The following is a 21685-nucleotide window of genomic DNA, read 5'->3' as shown; positions in this document are numbered from 1 at the left end:
TAGGAGATACAGACAGCTGATGGTGCCACATGGTAGCTTTGGCTCCCACCCCCAAGGTCCAACCAAAGGAGGTGATAACACCATCCTGAGATTCTTGTAGCACACCCCCCTCCAACTCTAGTCTTATCTCTTTGGTTCAGGATTCTCCACTCTTCTCTCTGTTCTTCCAGTTTTCTAGTCTGTTTAGCAAGAGGCAAGATACTTATTTCCTCATTCATTCATCCCCTTGAGGTACGCCTGAAATTTGTCTGTGTTTTGTGAAAGTGTGACAAACCTAGAGTTGGGTCATCTCAAACATTATTCAGACTGGTGTTTTGCAGGTTGACCTGACCCCCTGAGCTCTGAGGAAAGGGGAGAGGGTGCTGCAGCAGCCAACAAAAAGCTAATGCTATGCCTCCTCCGACCTCTTCCCACAGACGATGCCACATTTATTGAGCACCATTTGTCAGTTATTGTGCTAAGCACTTCACTCACATCAACTCATTTCACCTCATGGAGCTACCTCCTCAGAGCCTAAGATCACAAGCCAATACACAGAGGAACGGGGATTTAAAGCAAGGTTCTGATACCACTCTTTTGCCGCCATGGAAAACAGTGTTAAAAACCCTCAGAGGCATCCTTTATTGATGGTTTTGCTTTTATTTTACAGAAAAATGCTATGATTGAAAGCCTGCAGGAACAAGTAAACAATGCCAAAGAGAAGCTAGTGAGGCTGATGTCAGCTGAGTGTACCTTCGACCCCCCAGAGTGGGCCATTCCTCCCACCTCTTCCCACAGCAAGAACAGCCTGACTGCAGCCTCTGCCCACAGCCTGGTAGCTCAAGGGCCTTTGGAATGCCTCTCTGACTCTCAGAATGATACCAGTATAGTTGCCCAGGACTCCCAGAGCACCTCAGTGCCCTCTTCAAGTGTACAAAGCCTGGAGGGGGCTGTGAAAGACACCAGCTCCTCCTCAGGGCAGAAGGAAAAAATTTCTAACTTCAAAGACTTTTCTGGTCATTTAAATTTGGGCTGCAGCCAGAAGCCACAGCCTGAGCAAAGCCGAGGTGCAGAAAGAAGAGACCAAGTACCCATGAACCCCCACCAGAGTGTCATACCAGGTGGAGAAGGCCCTGTTCCCCAGAGACAAGGGCAGCTGGAGAACTCAGAGGAGCCCCAAAAGCGGCTGTCAAGGGTCAATTCAGTGATTAGGGAGAAGCTTCAGGAAGTCCTGCAAGATCTGGGCCTGGGCCCTGAGGCTCCTCTCCCCTCTTCCCCATCCTATACACAGCAGCCCTGGAAGAACCCCCAGAAGATTCCCCTCTCCAAGGAGCTGGGCTTCAGCCCGTACATGGTGAGGAGAAGGCGGGCAGCACTGCGGGCTCGCTCACACTTTCCAGGCTCTATACCCTCATATATGGGGCATCGGGCAAATAGGACTGTATCTGGGGCACATGGTGGGCTAAATGTGCAGAATAGGGACAGTCTCTGCCTGGATCCCCAAACTGCTGGTTCCAGGGCACCAAAACCCTCTTCCAGGAAGCCTTCACTATTCCCAGATCCACAAGGCAAGCTGGGCACCCTGGAGGGCAGCAAACAAAGCCAGACAGAGCCCCAGGGTACCAGAGGGAGCCAGGCAGCCTTTGCTCACCAGCCTTCTGGCTCTGACCAAGCACAGCGTCCTGCCGCCCCACACCTATCCAGAGCTTCACCAGACGTGCCTGAGCAGTGGCAGCTGCTGTCCCTGGGATTCCCAGACTGTCCATCCATGTCTTCTCCGTGCAACTACCTTGACACTGAGTCCAGCAGTTCAGATGAGTTCTTCTGCCACTGCCACCGGCCCTACTGTGAAATCTGCTTCCAGAGCTCCTCTGATTCCAGTGACAGTGGTTCATCAGACAGTGACCCTGACCCTGCTGGGGGGCTGGCTTCCTGGGAAAAGCTGTGGGCCCACTCAAAGCCTATCGTGAACTTCAAAGAGGACTTGAAACCCACACTGGTGTGAAAAGCAGCAGAGTGGGTGTGGATATAGAGGTTGGTCCAGGACAAGCCATACCAATGCCTATAGGAGGAAGGCCAGTTCTGGCCTTTAGGGAACAGACCAGTGCCCTGAACTGATCAAGCTTCTACCATGTTTCAGCTATGCTCACTTGAGTACTGTGTTACCTTGAGCACTTCTTGATCTATTAAATGAGGGGGATTGCCTATCTTGTTACTACCTCACAGCATTCCTATAAAAGACTCCAGTGACCATAAAAGATAACTTCTCGATAAAAGGTGCTAAGTGAGAACAGAGGGTTTTCTATCCTGGTCAGCCTGTATTCTACAAAACTCTTAATATATGCTAGGTGGGTCACTATATGGACTATACAGATGGAAACATGGAAGGAAAATTTCTACAGAACCAGAGTTGTAGACAGCGACCAATCAAACTGGCCTTCTGATGGACAGGCCTGCTAAGAAGATAGGTCTCTTATGTTCTTGGGTGCCCCACTCTTGGCAGGGGATGGTTTTACTTCTGCTGAAGCTTGTGAACACCACCACCCTAATTTCCAGCTTCTGGCCAGCCTCGGCTCAGAGCCACCTTTACACCACTATTTGGTGTACATGTGTTTCCACCATTATGGCATCTCACCATCATCCCTAAGACTGTCAGGTCTCCATGTGCCCATAGGCTACCCAGATCTCACTCCTGACCTCGGATAACACCAGAGGCCCAGACTGTCTCCTGGTCCCTGTGGCCCTTCCCTTTGACTCTACCAGGGGTACGGTTTTGTACTGGGGGTGTAGGATCACACAATGATGGTTTCTGATGGGGTAGGAGAGGTCCTATTTGTCAAGAGGTATTTTGGGGGCCATTGGAATTACATGACCACCAACAGCTACATAAACCCGGAAATAGAAGATGGGAAAATACAAAGGAAGAAATGGGGGAGAGGCAGGAAAGAAAATAGGTTTTGAATATTTAACTTGAGTCTGGCATGGTCCTCAGCAATATAAAATTTCAGTAATTCCTTATGATATCCCTGTGCAGTAGGTGCTCTCGTTCCCATTTTACAGATGGGGAATTTGCAGCTTAGAGAACTGAGGTCACTTCCCCAGACATCACACTGCTAGAGAGTGGCTCGTGCATGACTTGCCCTCAGTTCATGGGACTCCAGGTTGGTAGATTTCCCTGAGGACACATCTCTTCACTCATTCTCCTGAGAGAGTCTGGCAGCGCTTGGCAGGCCAGACGATAAAGCAAGGGTAGTGTAGGGAAGCTGAGAGATGCTCACCCTGCAGTTCCAGATCACAAAACTGGGTTCCTGGCCTCAGGTAGCAGCCCTCCACTTCTCACTGCCCCAGGGGCCCACCCACACCTCCCAAGGGAGCCAGGGAGTTGGTGAAGAGTGAGTGCCAGGAACTTAACCACCACCAGTGCCACAGGGAAAGCACTGGTGGGTCCACTTTGCTTCAAGCGATTGTTGTTTACAGGCTGTCCCCTGCCCCCACCCACTGTGTGTCTGTCTTTGTGTATACACATTTGTGTGCAGGAGTTTGGGCCTCATTAGAAAAGCTTGGAGCAGGGGCACTTGGTTCCAAATCTCTCCCAGAAGATTTATCCTGAACGCTCAGGGCTGCCGACACCTCGGGAATCTCCGGACACTGGACTGGGAAGCCCTCCTGGTAGCACAGATTCCTCTATCGTTTACTTTTAAATACAAATGTCATAACTTATTCTGTGTGTGGGTTTGTAGCTTCCACCTGTGCTGTTTGTATGCTGTCCAAACGACCACTTAATAAATAAGAAATGTCTCCCCAAACAAGTCTCTGGAAATTATAGTCCCGTGCTGCAGAGGAGAGGAACAGAGAAGCCTCTGTGAACCACCAAGGGAGTGGACACGAAGCAGCCACCAGAGTTGCCACTGGCTCAGCCCAGGTTCCAAGTAGATCTTCTGCCAAACTCACATTTGTAACAGATTCTTCTGTGGTCTCCCTGTGCAGCTTTCTATCCCAGAAACACCTGCCCCAGTGGAGAGAGGAAACTCTGGAGACCCTTGACTCTTCCCCCACATGGTGGCGGGTCCTGTGGTTGGGCTTTAGCTTCTTTCATTCTAGTATGTCACCTCTAGAAGTCTATCACTCACTTATGTGGACTATGCATGCTTTAAACCTGGCAATCCCTCTAGCCTTCTCACTCTCTCTGCAACTATACCGTCAGTCCCATCACTTGGCACTTCCACACCTCCATCCCTCTTCTATCTAGAATTTCTTTCTCCACTTTGTGCACCTTGTGAATTATTCATCTTTCAAGACTCAGATAGAGTCTTGAACACCCCCAAATGGAATGGACTGATCCCCTAGTTAAAGGATATTTTGGGGTCCATATTTTGAACTCCACTATATAGAAACTTCTATTATCCATTTTACCTAGAATGATTTTGTAACCTTTGATAGACTTGATTGAAGAGATGAAGAATCTACCCTGAATTTTCCTTTTTAGTCATTTGGTTTAAAAACTATGTGCCAAATATCATGACAGCCCCCAGATACTGTCTCCAAATCTATTGTTTACTCTGTGTACCCACCCCACTCTTCACCAGCTCCTTTCCTAAATCTTTTACCCCAAACCAGATAATCCAGTGATAAAATTCTTAGAAGGATGAGTGTGTCATGACTTTTGGATGCTCTTGACTGTTAGGCTCTTGAGGAAAGGGCAGTAACTTGTGCAAAGGAATCCTGGAGAAGGAAATGTTGCTTCTGCTACTATGCTCTGGATTATGCATATCTATTGGTTTTAAGGTCTGGCATGGAGCCAGACCTGATTCTGACCCAGGCATATGTTGTTCTGCTGATTGAAATCTTGGGGTTGGAGGTGTCCATCCTGATTCCAAAGTCTATTCCTGTCTCTTGGCCTGTGACAAACTCTTTCCTTAAAGGATCAACTTGGCTTTCCTGGAGCTCATAGCAGAGAAAAAAGCATCAGAATGTAGGAGGCTTGTTTTTAAAGAACCATATCATTTCTAAAATGGTAAAGAGAAAAGTCAATGTAAGTTCCACAAAATCTCTTCTGTGTCTGTATTGATTTTATTATGTTTAAATGTGTCTCCTCCACAGATTGTAAGTTCCTGAAAGCACTGAGTGTGTCTTCTGCATCTTTGTGTCCTCCAGAGTAGCCATCTGAGAGCTTTGCATAAAGTATAAGCACAATAAATGTTTGATGGATGGATTTCTGGACAGATAAGCAGATGAAACAAAGGAAGGCAAGGAAACAAAGGAAGGCAAAGAACCAGTTCTGCAAAGCAGCAGAAAGGGAGGCAGAGCCATCTGGTTTCACTGCCTTCCAATGAATTGAAAGCAAGAAGCAAAATCACTAAAAGACCCAGAAATAACTGAACTCTGAAAATGACAGTACTTTAAGTCTCTTAGGGAGAAGGGGGATAGAATGATAGTTAATGAAAGAGAAGCAAGAAAATTATTGTGAGTAAGGTCTTCTCTTTAAAGATGTTTTCTTTACAGGCGTGTAACTGGGTAACAACCAGCATTAAGTAGGAGGACAGTCTGTTCATCTTTCTCACCATCAGCTTCCTTAGTCCCCTTTCTCAGAGCCCCAAACAAAGCACTTTCTCTGTACCCTCTGGCTGCTACACTTTTCCCAGTAACACCATCTGGGCTTTGTCAAGGGAGTGGGGTCCTATGCCAAGGGAGAGGGCATTTTGGGGCCGAAGGCAGGAGGCAGGTTGCCCAGACTGCTCTTCCTCACCTCTGGTACCTACTCTGATCTTTTTCTCCCTGAAATGTTCCTCATGTTAGCAATGCCAGCCACAATGAATTGGAACCAGGGAGCATCTTGGGATGTTCATTTCACTATCGAGGTCACAAGGAGGCAGGAAATTCTGGTGTAACGAGGCAAAATAACCTGTTATGAGTTTGACAAGATCTGGGTCAGTGTTTCCCAACCCATTCTTTGACTTACCTTTGGATGTCTAAAAATACTAACAAGACAGGTAGGCTCAGAGAAAAAGTGCTTGGCATAGGCCCTGGAAAAAGGTCTGCAGATAACTAAGAGAAAAGCAAAATGATAGGAAAAAAGAAGGGAAGGAGGACAAGAAGTTAAAAGAAGAGGGAGAGACCAGGGAGATGTGGTGAAGGAGGGAGAAAGACAAAGAACAAATGGCACCCTGCTTAGCTTTGTCAGTGGACAGATTGTGGCACTTGCCTCGCTTGTAATTCAGTGTGCTGGGTTAATTCAGTGTTCTGAGTTAGAGAAAGTGAGGCTCACTTCTGTGAAGAAAGGCAGGGATACCCTTGCAGATCCCTTTCTTTTGGATGTATGTGACCATTGGTTCACTTCTCCACTTTCCCCCCTAGACTGTGAACCTCTCGAGCCTACAACTTGTTTATAATTATCTTGGTGTCCCCAGCACCTAGCACTGTGCCTGGTGACCTAGCACTGTGCCTGGTGCATGGTTGATGCTCAGCAGATCTTTGTCAAAAGAAAGGAAGCAAGAAAAGAAGAGCAGCTTAACAGGAACTGCCTCGAGGAGGACCCCAGTGAGGCTCCTCACAAGATCTGAGGTCACCTGGGAAGTGAGGCTTAGGTATCTCATCATGGATGACAGTGTTGTCACCTAAGTTTAAAGTCCTTATCATAATACCCAAAACCTTTGTCAAAAGAAGGCATTTTAGATGGGCTCTCTTCACTAATTTTTGTAGAATAGTTTTTCCCCACTGCAATGCCAGGGCTTAAAGTCATCCATGTGCCTGTGTGACTTTCTCGGCAAGTTGCATAACCTCTTTGTGGCTCAGTTCCCCCAACTGTAAACTGGGAAAATAACACCTACCTCATACAGTTGTTACGAGGGTTCAATGAATTAATACTTGTAAAGCAGCTGAACTATTCCTGGCACATAGTAAAACATTATATAAGCATGTATCTTATAAGGCTGTTTGGGAAACACAGACTTACATTTAGAAATCCTATTTTCTTGCTTTATACCAAAATCCCCCTTCTTTGTGTTCCTGAGGGAAGGGTCTTCTACATAGATCTGGCAAAGTAAGGATGACATTTTGGCTCAGCACACTTATTGGGCAACTAAAGTTTCTGCTTGAAACCCTTCTAGGTCAAGCTCACTTTGGGGAGCACAGCCACCCGCAGGACTCAAATATTAGGGCAGGCTTAGAAGGAAAGCTGTAGTTGGAAAGTCAGGATATCTGATTTTATTCAGGAGTCAAAAGACACAGCTAATTTCCTTTATAGAAATATTATGTACCTTGTAATAGAAAAAAACATATAGTATACCTACTCTGTGTCACTTAATACTTGCCTCATTGAAGACTTATAACCACCCTGCAAAGTAGTTGTTGTTTCCGTTTTACAGATGAGGAAACTGCAACTAGGAGAGGCCAGGTAACTTGCCCAAGGTAACACAACTGGTTAGAGGCAGAGCCAGAGTTTGAAGGGAAATCTGACTTGATTCCAAAGTTGTTTTTGGACTCCCTGACACTAATTCCAGAGCATGTGCTACAGGCGTGCTACCAGAAGACAGAAGGAATTTCAACCCAGCAGGGCAGGGACCCAGGCTGAGGTTTTCTTAGGACACTAAGGTTTCCTTAAGGAAAAGCAAGCTGGTCTAGTTCTGTAAGCCGATTGCAAAACCTCCATTGCTGAGTCACTGAACAGTGTCCTAGAGGCTGGAAGGGTACTTTCTAAAGCTACCTGGTTACTCCCGCCCCCTTAAGGAAGTTCAATGCCAAATACACTGCATACTGAAAACCAGTAACTCCCTTGTTTCAAAAAGCTATGGCATTGAGGGCACTTGTTAGGATGAGCACTGGGTGTTGTATATAAGCGATGAATCACAGGAATCTACCCCCAAAACCTAGATTACACTGTACACACTGTGTGTTAGCCAATTTGACAATAAATCATAACAACAAAAAAAAAAGCTACGGCCAGTCCTCCCAGCTGGAAGTTCTTTCTCAAGCACTATGCTGTTTAAATGGCACAAAAAGATGATGCTGGACAAGGGTTCCAGAAGACCCTATGATGACTAGAAACAATGCAGACCACACATCTTATGCTGAGTCTCAGCAGGGCTTATGGAATCTCTTCAACTCAAGTCCACTTTGCTGAAAAACTGATTGCTCCCACTTCCTCAAGGTGAAATCTCACCTTGGTTTGGGGTTCAAGGCCCTTCCTTATGGAGCTCTGCCTTCTCTCATTCTCAGCTTGCCTGAAACTCTCTTCCTTGCTTCTGCCAAATGGATTTCTGTCTGTTACCAGAGCATGCCCGCACCTACCTCAGGTTCTAACTGTTGTTCACACCAACCCATCTCTCCCTCGTTGTAACTGCTCCTGCCTGAAGTGAACTCACTTTCTTCTGGCCAGTTCCAACTGGCTTCAGAATTCATTTGGTGATAAATTAGATACTCCCATAATGCTCGCCGACAACAATTCTATTGTTTGGAGCTGTTATATAAACCCTTTATTGTTAATTTTTCGTTCCTTTCTTATTCCTCCAACTAGATTATCAGAGACTGGAAGGCAATAGCAACATCTAATTTATCATTTCATATCCACAATATCTTTCACAGTGCCTGATGCCTCATAGATCTCAAACATTTTTAGGTTTTTAAAGGCCGACCAGCTCTCTTTCTGCTCCTACCTTTCTATTTGCTCAAGATACTCTTGAGCAAATAAAAAGAAATTTGGCAGTGCTTTTCCTTCAGACTATACCTGAAGTTTAGCATTTCAGAGGATCTCTGCTGTCTCATTAGTGAAAGTCCACTATATGCCATGCATTATACTAGGGCCTTACAGATGACGCTGGATGAAGTTAAACCGACAGGACCCAAGTTATGAAATCCCTAAAACTCTGGACCCCTTTTCCCTAACATCCACAGAACAAACAAACATAAAAACCAACAACAAAAACCACTTCTCCAGATAGTTCCAATGAACACCTTCAGGAAGTATAAAGGTCCTAAAAAGAGGGAGTCCAGGTTATTTCTGCTGCTATTGCTACTGCTCCCACTGTAAAATACAGCACAGAATCAGAAACAGGATACAGATCTGTCAATATATTCTATTGTCACAAGCAGGCACTTTTACACCTAGGAAAAGAAGGCCACAGCAGTGGAATGCCGCCCGATGTCTTACTTCCAGCAGTTATCCCTATTACTCCAGAACTACAAGAGTCTCATGACTGGGCAGAGTGACTTGGGTCTTGCAGCTAAAAGCCATTGCTGTCAATCCACCTTCTAAATGGATTTCTTCTTTCTGAAGCCCTGCCTGCAGTTTCCAGGACATCCCAGAGCAAGGTAGGGTCTTTACATTAACATTTAACATTTTATCTTAAGTTCACAAGGTGATTTTCATGTGCAGCCAGAGTTAAGAGCCATTGGGCTTTGGCTCTGACCTACTGGGATGCCAGAATGAAACTCCGGCTTCTATCCATCATCTGCGGCCCTGTGCCTCATCAAGCCCCAACCCTGGAGCAATCCCACTCTTCCCTAAACACAGCTCCCAGGTGTTAGGGAAGGCAGATGGACTATGAACGTTCCGTACTGTCTCCTGGGCTCTTCTTTTATCAAGCATGGGATCCTCCTCCTCCATGAGCCTTTTGCTGCACACTTCAACCACTGCACCTTCCCTCTGCAACAGTTATGATCCAATGCCTGTCTAGCACATACTTACCCACTGCCTGGCTCCGGAATGCAGCTCCTCTTGTGGGCATTCTTCATCTGTCTCCTGAAATCACAAGCTCCCTGGAGATAACAGCCACTCTTTGAACTTCTTTTTGCTCTGACAGGGATGAACATGGAATGGACATAAAAGGTGCTTGAATATTGAATGGAGAGGGAGAGAGTGAAGGGAATGAGGAAGGATAAATTCTTATTCAACAAATATATATTACACATCTATCATGAAGCAGGTGGAAAAGTAGTAAGCAACACAAGATAAAATAATTTCGCAGATAGAGGTAAGTGTAATAAAAAATAAACCAGAGTAAAGAGATGGAGAATGAATAAATGAATTGAATTTATCAAATGTCTAGTAAACTCAAATTCTACAAATATTTAATTTATATCCACCCAGGGTTTTCCCCACCAGGTCGTACAACAGTGGAAAGGGGCCACTGAGTGTTTGTACCATTTTGCCCGGGCTGCCTGTCATAACATAGTACTAGAGACTGAGTGACTTAAACAACAGAACTTTTTTGTCTCAGAATCTGCATGTCCAAACTCAAGACATCCGCAGGGTTGATTCCTTCTATGGGTCATGAAGGACCTGTTTCAAGCCTCTCTTCCGAGTGTGCATCCTAATGACCTTTATAACTTAATTCCCTCTGTAAAAAACCCCATCTCCAAATAAAGTCACACTGAGGTACTGGGAGTTAGGGCTTGAACATATGAGGAACACAATTCAGCTCATAACAGTGTCCAAAACAGTTTTCACCTTTCTGTCGGGATACACATACCATTCAGGTTTACCACTTAAAGATTATTTCACTAAATTGTAACCTCCTGGAGTTCAGGAATTCTGTTGTTCATACCTATTTCTCAAGTCACCAGGGCCACACCTGGCACATAGAAGGTAATTCATAAATGTTAGACTGAATTCACTTTTGTTCAAGAAAACTCAGGGTAAAGGGTAAAGTCATTTAACCCAGGAAATCAAAATCGCTGATGGCCTGCAGCAATTCCTGAAACTCTCTGAGTCAAAGGAAATTATGTTTCCATGACACAGAATCTGTTTCTGGATTTCTTAATTAGGGGTATTTGCAGGATGAGAGGAGACTTGTTTCTGAATAGTCGTTGCTTTCCTCCTCTCAAATCAATGGCCTCTGCTTCTGACATCAGAATTATCTCTACAGCAAATACATGAATCACAGAGAGAAGGTCTGGCTCTCAGTGGGGGAATGAACATCAGGAAAGAGGGAATGTATCTTAAGATAGAGACTCCTTACCAGAATTTACAGAAGAAAAGGAGGGCCCACAGCTCAGCATCTCAGTAACAAATGCAATTGAAACAGCAAAATAGTTTTAACCAAAGCTATTTTAACCAATGCCCACTTTGGCCATATGCTGCTACTTCCCTTTTACCTGCTCAGTGAAGGTTTCCAAAGCCCCATACCAACTGAGCCCTTGCTGTCTCTCCCTGAACTAACTGTGAAAAGTTCATCCAACAACCCAGAAAGAAGACACGGTGAGTGTGAAAGGTTTGAGATACTAGCACCATCCTGCCTCCCAGTCATTGACTCACTGAGGCCTGTTGTGTCATTGTTCCCTATAGATCAGATAGGTAGTTCAATCTGTCCACCACACATTCTCTGAATGCAGGCATTCCATACCTGAAGACATGCTTCCCATGTCTTCTTCCATCACTAAAAGTGTTGAATGAAGGTTTCAGCAAGGCTTTATCAGAGTGGACAGCATTCTTAAGCAATGCTTAAGCATTTGAGAATGCTGAAGCATTCTTATTCAGCAAATAAAGAAGGAGAAATCAGATGGTTAAGCAGGAAAGCGTTCCCATGCTTTCTCTTCTATCAACTGGCAGCCTGCATCAGGTATCCAGTCCTCCAGGTTGGACACCAAGCAAAACCCTAAGAAAGATTTCCGGAAGATGATCCACAAAGCTAAGACAAGTCAACCAGAATTCCAAATACTGAAGAAAGAAGAGAATCTTTTCCTCACACTGCTATGAAGAGGCTGCAGACGAGTCACAGTGCAGCTGAAAATAGTTAAAAATCATTAAATTATGGGCTGTCAGCAGTACCTCTGAGGGAAAGACACAGATGGCCAAGACCAAATCCTTGAACTACAACTTCCCAAGGGAGCTCTGGGGAGAGGACTCTTGCAGCAAATGCACACAGCTTATGATTACAGGACTTTCAGCCTTCACTCCAGGGAGTTGGAATAGACCTTGTAAAAGCTGGGAGGAATTTGTCTTCCACTCTAGCCAAAGGCTTCCATTAGTGTTTCTCAAATGAAGAAAATATTTTCAGAGAATTGCAAGGTCTCTCTGCGATTTTTTTTTAATTTGGCTTTTTATTTTAACGATAATCTAAAAATAATTCTTAGCTTGTTCTGAATTCTCTGGATGTCTGCTTTAGAATGCTTCGTGAACTTTCAGTACCTAAGGTTGTGCTTTGTGAATGTTTTCACAAGTGAAACTTAAGTGGCGTCAAGGCCTGCTGTATAAGTGAGGATTCTGAAATGGTTTGAATGTAAAAAAGTAGCGGGAAAACATGGGGCACCTGGGTGGCTCAGTTTGTCGGGCGTCTGACTCGGCTCAGGTCATGATCTCACGGCTTGTGAGTTTGAACCCCACATCGGGCTCTGTGTTGACAGCTCGGAGCCTGGAGCCTGCTTCAGATTCTGTGTCTCCCTCTCTCTCTACCCTTACCCGCTCGCGCTCCGTGTCTCTCTCTCTGTCTCAAAAATAAATAAACATTAAAAAAAATTTTAAGTAATGGGAGAACAAATCATCACATGGCAAATGGTAAATGTGGAAGATTGTATTGTCCCCAAACGGGCTCAGCAATATTCCTAGTCCTACCTGCTTCTTCAAAACCTTGGCACTATCTCATCAAGAGGTAGAGTCTGTATTTCCTCCCTTTCAACCTCAGTGGGCTTTTGTGACTGCTACAACAAACAGAATGTGGCAGAAGTGATGCTGCATGACTTCCCAGGCTAACTTATAAAAAAAGATAGAACTTCCTTCTGGCTCTTTCTATCCGAACACTTGCCCTTGGAACATAGCGCTATATTGTGAGGAAGCGCAGGACCCATGAAGAGACCATATCTAGGTACTAGGTATTCTGACTGGAAAATCCAGACAAGGTCCTCATGAGCAGCCAGCATCAATTGCCAGACATGTCAGTGAGCAAGCTTTGAGATCAAGGGTTGGCAGGTTTTGAACTGGCCAAATATGGCCTATTGTCTGTTTTTATAAATAGTTTTATTGGAACACTGCCATGCCCACTTATTTGTCTATGACTTCTTTTGTGCTACAGTGAAGAGTTCAGTAGTTACAACAAACCATACAGTCCACAAGGGTGAAAATAATTTACTATCTGGTTTTTTACAGAAAAAACTTACCAGCCTCTGCATTAGATGATTCTAGCTCCCCGTCTTCAAGCCACTTCAGGTAAGTCCTGGTGGAGCAGAGACAAGCCATCCCTACCAAGCTCTGCCCAAATCAAATTTGTGAGCAAAGTAAGTATTGTTTCAAGCCACAAATTTGGGGATGACTTATTTCATAGCCATAGAAAACTGGAGCAGTTTTATAAGCATGCTATATTCAAGAGGACCTGCCCAAATTAGCTAATTCTACTGCTTGGAGCTTAACTTTGTGTTTACCAACTTGCAGCAGTTCATTAGCAGCAAGAAGTAGATAATTGCAATAAAGAATTTTTCCATTCCCAGCTCTAATAAGAATTAGATTAGATGCCCCCTATAATTCAGATTTTAATAACATCACAATGCTAATCTTACCTCCAAGAAAAGATAATTTTATATTATTATTCAGTAACACTGTTAAAATTGGTCTTCAAGAATTGCTTGCTGGTATCTTATGGTTAAGTGTGTGGTCTGCTTAGCTTGCACTATCAAACCAAGCTTTGATGTTTCTAGTGACATTTTCTATAACACACTTATGCAAACAGTTATTCTCTGCATTAAAACAATTGAAGTCGGGGCGCCTGGGTGGCGCAGTCGGTTGAGCGTCCGACTTCAGCCGGGTCACCATCTCGCAGTCTGTGAGTTCGAGCCCCGCGTCAGGCTCTGGGCTGATGACTCGGAGCCTGGAGCCTGTTTCCGATTCTGTGTCTCCCTCTCTCTCTGCCCCTCCCCTGTTCATGCTCTGTCTCTCTCTGTCCCAAAAATAAATAAATAATTAATTAAATAATTAAAAAAATAAAACAATTGAAGTCAAAATGCAGACAAAAATTAAAGAGCCAGAACCAAAACTCTTTCAATTATTAACCAATTTGGGGGGTTTGTTTTAGTGAAACATCATCTCTCACATTAAATTTAATCATGTAGGGTTTTGTGGGTTTTTTGGCTTTAGTTTGAGAATTTGGTTTTCTATTTACCGAAGCTACAGAGCTGTAAGCATAGGATTCATACCTACTTTTACATGGGTGTATGTGTGCATGTGCATGTAACATCAGACTGGTGGTAGAGTAAATTTTCAATATATAAATTTTTCTCTTTACAAGAAGCCAGTACAGGGATGCCTGGGTGGCTTAGTCAGTTGAGCATCTGACTCTTGATTTAGGTTTAGGTCGTGATCCCAGGGTCATGTGATGGAGCCCTGTGTTGAGGCTCCACATTGAGTGTGGAGTCTATTTATGATTCTCTGTATTCATCTCCCTCTTTCCCTCTTCCCCACTCATGCTTGCTTGATCTATCTCTTAAAAAAGTAAAATAAAATGAAATAAAATAAAATAAAATAGCCATATACAGACACAAAAGGACAAATATTGTATGATTCTACTGACATGAGGTACCTAGAATAGTCAAATTCAGAGACAGAAAGTAGAATAGTGCTGCTAGGGGTTGAAGGTAAAGGGAAATGGGGAGTTATTATTTGATGGATATGGAATTTCAGTATAAGATGGTAAGAAAATTCTGGAAATGGATGGTGGTGATGGTTGCACAACAATAGGAATGCACTTACTGCCACTGAATGTTACACTTAAAAATCGTTAAGATGGTAAATTTTATGTTATCTATATTTTACCAAATTAAAAAAAAGAAAGAGAGGCCGGTAACCTTATCCAAATCCCAACACAAGCTAAAGCAGCAGAGGGTCTCCCTAGGGTATCTCCCCCTCAGGCCTAGATGCTTAGGTGAATATAGCCCTTTTGTAGAGGGGCACCAAAGAATTAATGCCCAGGGGAAGAGCGTCTCTCAGTCAAACTCAGAGCAGCACTCGAAGAGCCTGAGCCACTCAGCCCCGGACTTTTGGTAAGGTGCTCCTTACAGCCCCTGAAGGAAGTAATTCCCAAGAGAAGGAGGAAGTAATTCCCAAGAGAAGCCCAGGCATTCTGAAAGAAGGCCATCCACCTGCAGGCATGCAAAAGCTTTATCCTTTTTTTTTTTTTCTTTAAAAAAAATTTTTTTTTAACGTTTATTTATTTTTGAGACAGAGAGAGACAGAGCATGAACAGGGGAGGGGCAGAGAGAGAGGAAGACACAGAATCGGAAGCAGGCTCCAGGCTCTGAGCCATCAGCCCAGAGCCCGACGCGGGGCTCGAACTCGCGGACTGCGAGATCGTGACCTGAGCTGAAGTCGGACGCTTAACCGACTGAGCCACCCAGGCGCCCCAACAAAAGCTTTATCCTTAATATATCCTCATTATGGTTTTGTCCCACAGCAGATGACAACTCATCCCCTAGAAGAGGCGATCTTTGAGCGACACTGGAGACTGAGGCACCCTTCCAAGGGAGGTGATGAGGCCCAGCAAAAGAAATGGGGTGATTAGAAGGCATATTTGAGAATAGGCACAGAAACGAAATGACTGGCACCTAATAGATGCCTGACTTTGTGCTTTACATTTTTTTTTACAAACTTGTGCTTTACATTTTTTTTTTACAAAATTTTACAAACTTTTTAAATGTTTGTTTATTTTTGAGAGAGAGCATGTACAAAGGAGGGGCAGAGAGAGGGGGAACCAGAGGCTCCGAAGCAGGATCTGTGCTGACAGCAGACAGTCTGATGTGGGGCTCAAGCTCACAAACTGTGTACATTCTTTATCTCCTTTAAAAATCTCCACAATAAAATTTTATAGAAAAGGAAACTGAGGCCAGAGCTAACTTGCCTAAATTGTCACACAGCTTATAAGAAGCCAGGATGAGAACGGGGTCTGTCTGATTACAAAATTCCAGTTCCTGCCCCTTCTTCCTCCCAGTGGTGTCCACCGTGGACTTGTTCTGATCCTCCCTCTCATCTGCTCTCTGATGGCTCTGCCTCGCTACACATCAGCCTCCTCTACTGAAAACACCTCTTCACAGCTTTAAAGGAGCTCTTGGGCTCTCTCTGAGTAAAGTAAGGATCCCTGGAAAAATGGAGTCCAGCGGAAAAACTGGCACCAGAAGAAAGCCATGCCAGACCACCTCATAGTGTCAGAGAGCCACCCACATCATTCAAGGGGAACTGACATGGGATTTCTTTCTTGAGAGCATTTAATTTAACATGCTGGTGCACCTAGGAACAAAGCCCTTCTATAAGAAAGTGAGGCATGCTACACATTCTCTATAGCCAAACAGCACCACAGCCCTTTTCTAGCCACACTGTTTGAAAATAGCTCTAAAAATAATATCATGAGCAGTTTCTATTTGCTCCTTCCAGGAGAAAGTAAACAAGTAAACTCAAAGGCAGCTGCTGCCTGGCCACCTCTTCCTGTATTTGTTTCTTCTCTCGCGGGAACAACCGGCTCCCCGAGCACCACCCCTGCTCTTCCTGCTCTCCATGGTTCCTCCATCAATTCCTATCCTCTAAGAAATTAGACACAGGAGCAGCATTAGTCACTGACATTTTCTGAGTAATTCTTTACACTTCAGTATGAATTAATTTTGTATGTAATACTGTCCATTTGACATTTTCTTAGTTGGGGAAATGTTCTCCAGGAAGCAAACTAAGGGGCCAGGATCTGGAAGAGGGCAGAGGAGGTTATACTAAATGGCTTGTAGAGGCCATGATAGTTGCGTACCTGAAGAGACTATACTGAAACTACAAACTCCTAGAAAAAAACATAGGCGGTAAGCTCCTTGACATCGGTCGTAGCAATGTTTTTGGGATCTGATTCCAAAGACAAGGGAAACAAAAACAAAAATAAGCAAATGGGGCTACATCAGACTAAAAAGCTGTACAGTGAAGGAAACCATCAACAAAACCAGAAAACAACCCTCTGAACAGAAAAAGATATTTTCAAATCATATATCTGATAAGGTTTTTATATCCAAAATATACAGAGAACTCATACAACTCAATAACATAACTAAAACCAAACCAAAACAAAACAAAACCCCAATAACCCAATTTTAAAAAGGACAGAGGATCTCAACAGACATTTTCCCGAAGAAAATATATAAATGGCTTATAAGCACATGAAAAGATGCTTAATGTCATTAATCATCAGGGAAATGCAAATCAGAACCACAATGAGATATCACCTCACACCTGTCAGAATGGCTGGCATTAAAAAAAAACACACAATAACAAAGTTGGCAAGGTTGTGGAGAAGAGGGAATCCTCGTGCACTGTCAGTGGGAATGTAAGCTGGTACAGCTACTATGGAAGACAGCATGGAGTTTTCTCAGACTTTAAACATACAGCTACTATATGATCCAGCAATCCCACTACTGGGTATCTATCTGAAGAAATTGAAAACACTAATTTAAAAAGATATATGCAACCCTATGTTCATTGCAGCATTATTTACAATAGCCACAATATGGAAACAAGTGTCCATCAATGGATGAATGGATAAAGAAGTGTTTATCCATTCATCCATTGATGGATGGATGAATATACATATTATTATATATACACACACGTATACACACACACACACACACACACACACACACACACTGGAATTCCACTCAGCCATAAAAAAGAATGACATCTTACCACTTGCAACAACATGTATGGACCTTGAGGTTATTATGGTAAGTAAAACAAATCACAGAAAGACAAATATTGCGTGATTTCACTTATATGTGGAATCTAAAAAAGCAAAACTAACAAAACAAAACCCAGACTCCTACATACATAGGACAGATTGGTAGTTGCCAGAGGGGAGAGGGGTTGGGGGGAGGCAAAACAGGTGAAGGAAATTGAGAAGTATATAAACTTCCAGTTATAAAATAAATTAGTCATGGGGATGCAATGCACAGCATAAGGAATATAGTCAATCATATTATATTAACTTTGTAAAGTGACAGATGGTAACTAAACTTGTGGTGACTATTTTGCGATGTATATGAAGGTCAATCACCATGTTGTACACCTGAAACTAATATTATATTGCATGTCAACTATACCTCAATAAAATTTTTCCAAAAGTGCAGAAAAAGAAACTATTCATGTCTAAAAAGCAGCTCCACTTGTGGTTTTGGGCCACTAGATGGCAATTATGCCCCTTTGCACTGTTGCAGCTGACCCTGGGCAATAGGCCTGTCCCTAGAGCCCTTTGATGTCTTTTTGGTGCAAAGATCTTTGAGAAGCTCCTAAATACTTGCCTTTCATCACAGCAACAACTCTTTCTTATCCACCATTAACTTCACTAGGAATACTTATTTTAAAAACTCAGAGAAACATTAGAAGTGAAAAGGGAAAATCCTCATACCTCAGTAGGTGATCATCTGACCAAATATTTATCTAATATTAAGCAAGAGCCTTTGCTCCACTTTCAGTCACCTTTCTTGTGTCCTTTGGAAAATCTTGGCCCCAGGAACTCCTCTTTAGAGTTCCTCTTTCTTCCCAGCCTTTCCCTCAAGGGAGCCTGCCAGGATAATCTGGTTAAACTAGCCATGCCTCCCTCAGCTAGAAAAGTCCTGGCTGCCAGGTCACTCTTCCGTGGAGCCTTTCTTATGTCTCTTCCCAAACCTTAGCCCCAGCCTCTTGTACATATGTTCAAAACACATTTGTTGTACAACTACTAAAGAGTTAATATATCATTCCGTTGTTATTTGCCCAGGTGTGTCTTCCTAACTAGATGGCAAGTGTATAGAGAGCAGGGATAAAGTTTTGTGTGTTTATTTCTGATGCCCACAGTGCCCAGCCTAGCAAGCCACCAACCACCACCTGGGCAGCAGGTAGAATAGGAAAAGAACCCTGTTACCTTCTCTGAAAGTCTGAGCTGTCCAGAACTAACCATTATCCAGTCACTGAGCAATTTCACGTCATCTCTTCTGCCCTGTCCTAGGACCTGAAGAGCTGAATCACAGTTGCATTCACTAGGTGGGTGGGTGAGGAATGAGTGTGGTTAGCTGAGTATTTGAGGGAGTATATGTGTAGTGGGGTACAAACACTGACATATACCTAGATTCCTCTTGGACACTAACCAGTTCCCTTATCTCTGCTTGCTCACAAAGAAATGTCATCTGTCTGGGATGAGATTACAAAGGCCAAGTGGATTAAGGCCATTTTCATTTGTCTTAAAGGCAACTTCCTTCCCACCTGCAAGAAACATCCACAGAAGGACATAATTTGGAATTATGTCCTGAAATGTTTTCCATTTGATCTGCTTCCTTCAGAGTCATGCAACTAAAGTGTGGTCCTGGGACCAGCAGTACGAACTTACCTGGGAAATTGCTAGAAATGCAGAATTTCAGACCTCACCCAGATCTGCTGAATCAGAGTCTACATTTTTACAAAATCCCCACGTGATTCACATGCACATTAAATTGTGAGAAGACTGATCTATAGCATAGCTTGAGGCCACAGTAATTCATAGGGCATGTGGTATCTTTGTAAACTCTGGAGTGCTCTGTCTGGTCCCAAAAAGTCAGGGTCACCATGGGATCAGTCAAATTTTGCATGCTTTAAGTGTTTAACAGAAAGTCATTATTTGGCAGTGCTCAGGCATTAAACAACCCTGCCACTTCTTCACGGTATTGGGAGTTAAACATAAAACCTCAACTGATGGAAACCTGGGCCCCAAACCAGTATGTCTATCAGGCTGTCAGAAGATTCCCCAACATTATGTAGGTCATGATACCTGTGGTCACCTGGGGCACTATACAGACATGCTAAAGACAAAATGAAGGGTTTCTCATAGTCTCTACAGTTCAGGTGAGGTTTTCTTAGTAACTGCATCAGACAAGTTTGAGAATTAGCAAGCCACTTGGAGTGGGAGTGAGGGAGTCATGTGATACTGGGCTTGCTTCATGTTCATGAGGTCTGAAGACCTGACTAAATCATGGTAAACCCCAGAAATCCTCCACAGTGCAGTAAGCCCAGCAACAATGGCCTGGGGCTGACTCCAATCACACCCTGCCTTCTGTATTTGGAGCAGGACATGTTCCCAGGCCTTTCAAAGGTTAGATGAGTTATGGGTCAGAGTAGAGCATGTTCTCAGGGATGATAGGAATTGAATCCATCTGGGAAAAGAGGCCATGCCATTCATGAAAGTGTACATTGCCAGAGTTTGTACCAAAGCTTATGCCTGATAGTTGAACACCATAGGTTAAGACAGCAGGTGCCAGCCTGGGGTGTATGCAGCCAGTGTGTTCATAGCCAGTTTAATGTGGAGACATCTTCTGAGGGCCTATAGGGCATTGTGTGGGGTCCAGGATCTCCCAGTTAGCACCTGATAATAAAGCCAGAACTGGCACTCAGGAAGTAGGCAGAAAACAAGCTATGCTAAGAAAGTTCCAAGAAACAGAACTAAGTAAGGCAAAAAAATGAAGCATACTTTCATAAGCTTCAAAAAGATAAAAACTAGAAATGGAAGAAAATGAGGTCAAAGGAGGAAAAAATGGGATGGGATTGGAACTGATAGACCTATTCTATCACAATTCAATCTTACCATGCATTGACCTCGGTCTCTAGAGAGCTTGGATCACTTAGTTTCTTCTTTTATCTTCTCCTTGGTGTGTAGGCAGTGACTCCTTGCCTCTCTTCTCCCTACTCAGGTCCTAATAGAACCCTGTCTTCCTCTGTCTCCAACCACATTGACTTTTCCTTGCAGAATCTGAAGGGGGGCTAACAGTCCCTAGTGTGGAAGCTGTCATTGACCCATGAAGTGACCAGACCAATGTGAACAACACGCACATACACACAAACACACACACACACACACACACACACACACACACACACACACACATATACATACTATACCTTAAAAAATTTATGGTAACAGTTTAATAATGTTTTCACAATTTTAATGTTTCTTAATTTTGTGGTAACAGTTTAATAATATTTGTTATTTAACTATTACCACAAAACTACCCATAACCCCTTTACCTAAATACAACTATTTTTATCTATCATTCTTGTGCACCTTAAAATGACAAACACATCTGAATATAACCCATGTTGTCCCAGGCCACACCTGTCTGAAATAAAATAGAGCCACTAATGGTAAAAATGGCATTTCTTTGGCTCTGCTGTCACCTTCAATATTGGGAAATCTGACCACTCTTAAATTCCACAGAACTATTTCTGGGAGTCCCTAATTAAGGCAGGAGTGGAGATGGGGATGATCTCTTGTATTTTCCCAAACAAGGTGTTTTTCAGTTACAAAGTGATCTCCACCATCCCTCCACCCCTCTATGCTCTGGAAGCTTTCATGTCTCTACACCCAAACTGTAATTCATTCCCCAACATCTCCACCCCATAGGTAACTACTAGGCCCATTATAGATTTAGAGTCATTTTAAGGGTCTTCCCCTCCCCCTTATCCCTGCATGAGGGTCTCAATGTCTTACAAGACTCTGGTTCTCCAACATGATACATAAGTACTGGGCCAAAGGAACCCCTGAATGATGAGGTTCTGCACTTAAAATCATAGAAGGGGACACATTCCAGGGCAGACCATTTGTTGTATGTAATCACCAGTGCTATAGAAGTAGCTCCCCATCCAGAAAGCCCATCAAGACTCAGGTGATGGAGGGTAGTGTTAATGTGGAAGGGAATCTTTAATTTGCTTCCTCTAATAGTCATTTTAAAATTTACAATCTCCTGCTTTTTAAAAAATTTT

General features: G+C 43.6%; 1 protein-coding gene across 4 annotated transcripts in view; it reads left to right on the top strand.

Annotated features, from left to right (window-relative positions):
- Nucleotides 1–3699, top strand: part of GPR156 (G protein-coupled receptor 156) — a 123782-nt gene extending 120083 nt beyond the window's left edge. For all 4 annotated transcript variants that reach the window (XM_019448481.2, XM_019448482.2, XM_019448480.2 and 1 more), the window contains one exon: nt 650–3699. In XM_019448481.2, the coding sequence (XP_019304026.2) occupies nt 650–1984 (1335 nt within the window). In that variant the 3' untranslated portion in view covers nt 1985–3699. The remainder of the gene's footprint in view (nt 1–649) is intronic.
- Nucleotides 3700–21685: the final 17986 nt, after the last annotated feature.

The sequence above is a fragment of the Panthera pardus genome, unplaced genomic scaffold, assembly GCF_024362965.1.
Source record: "Panthera pardus isolate Hobbes unplaced genomic scaffold, ASM2436296v1 HiC_scaffold_16, whole genome shotgun sequence".
NCBI classification, from domain to species: Eukaryota; Metazoa; Chordata; class Mammalia; order Carnivora; family Felidae; genus Panthera; species Panthera pardus.
This window is presented reverse-complemented; position numbering and strand designations above follow the sequence as displayed.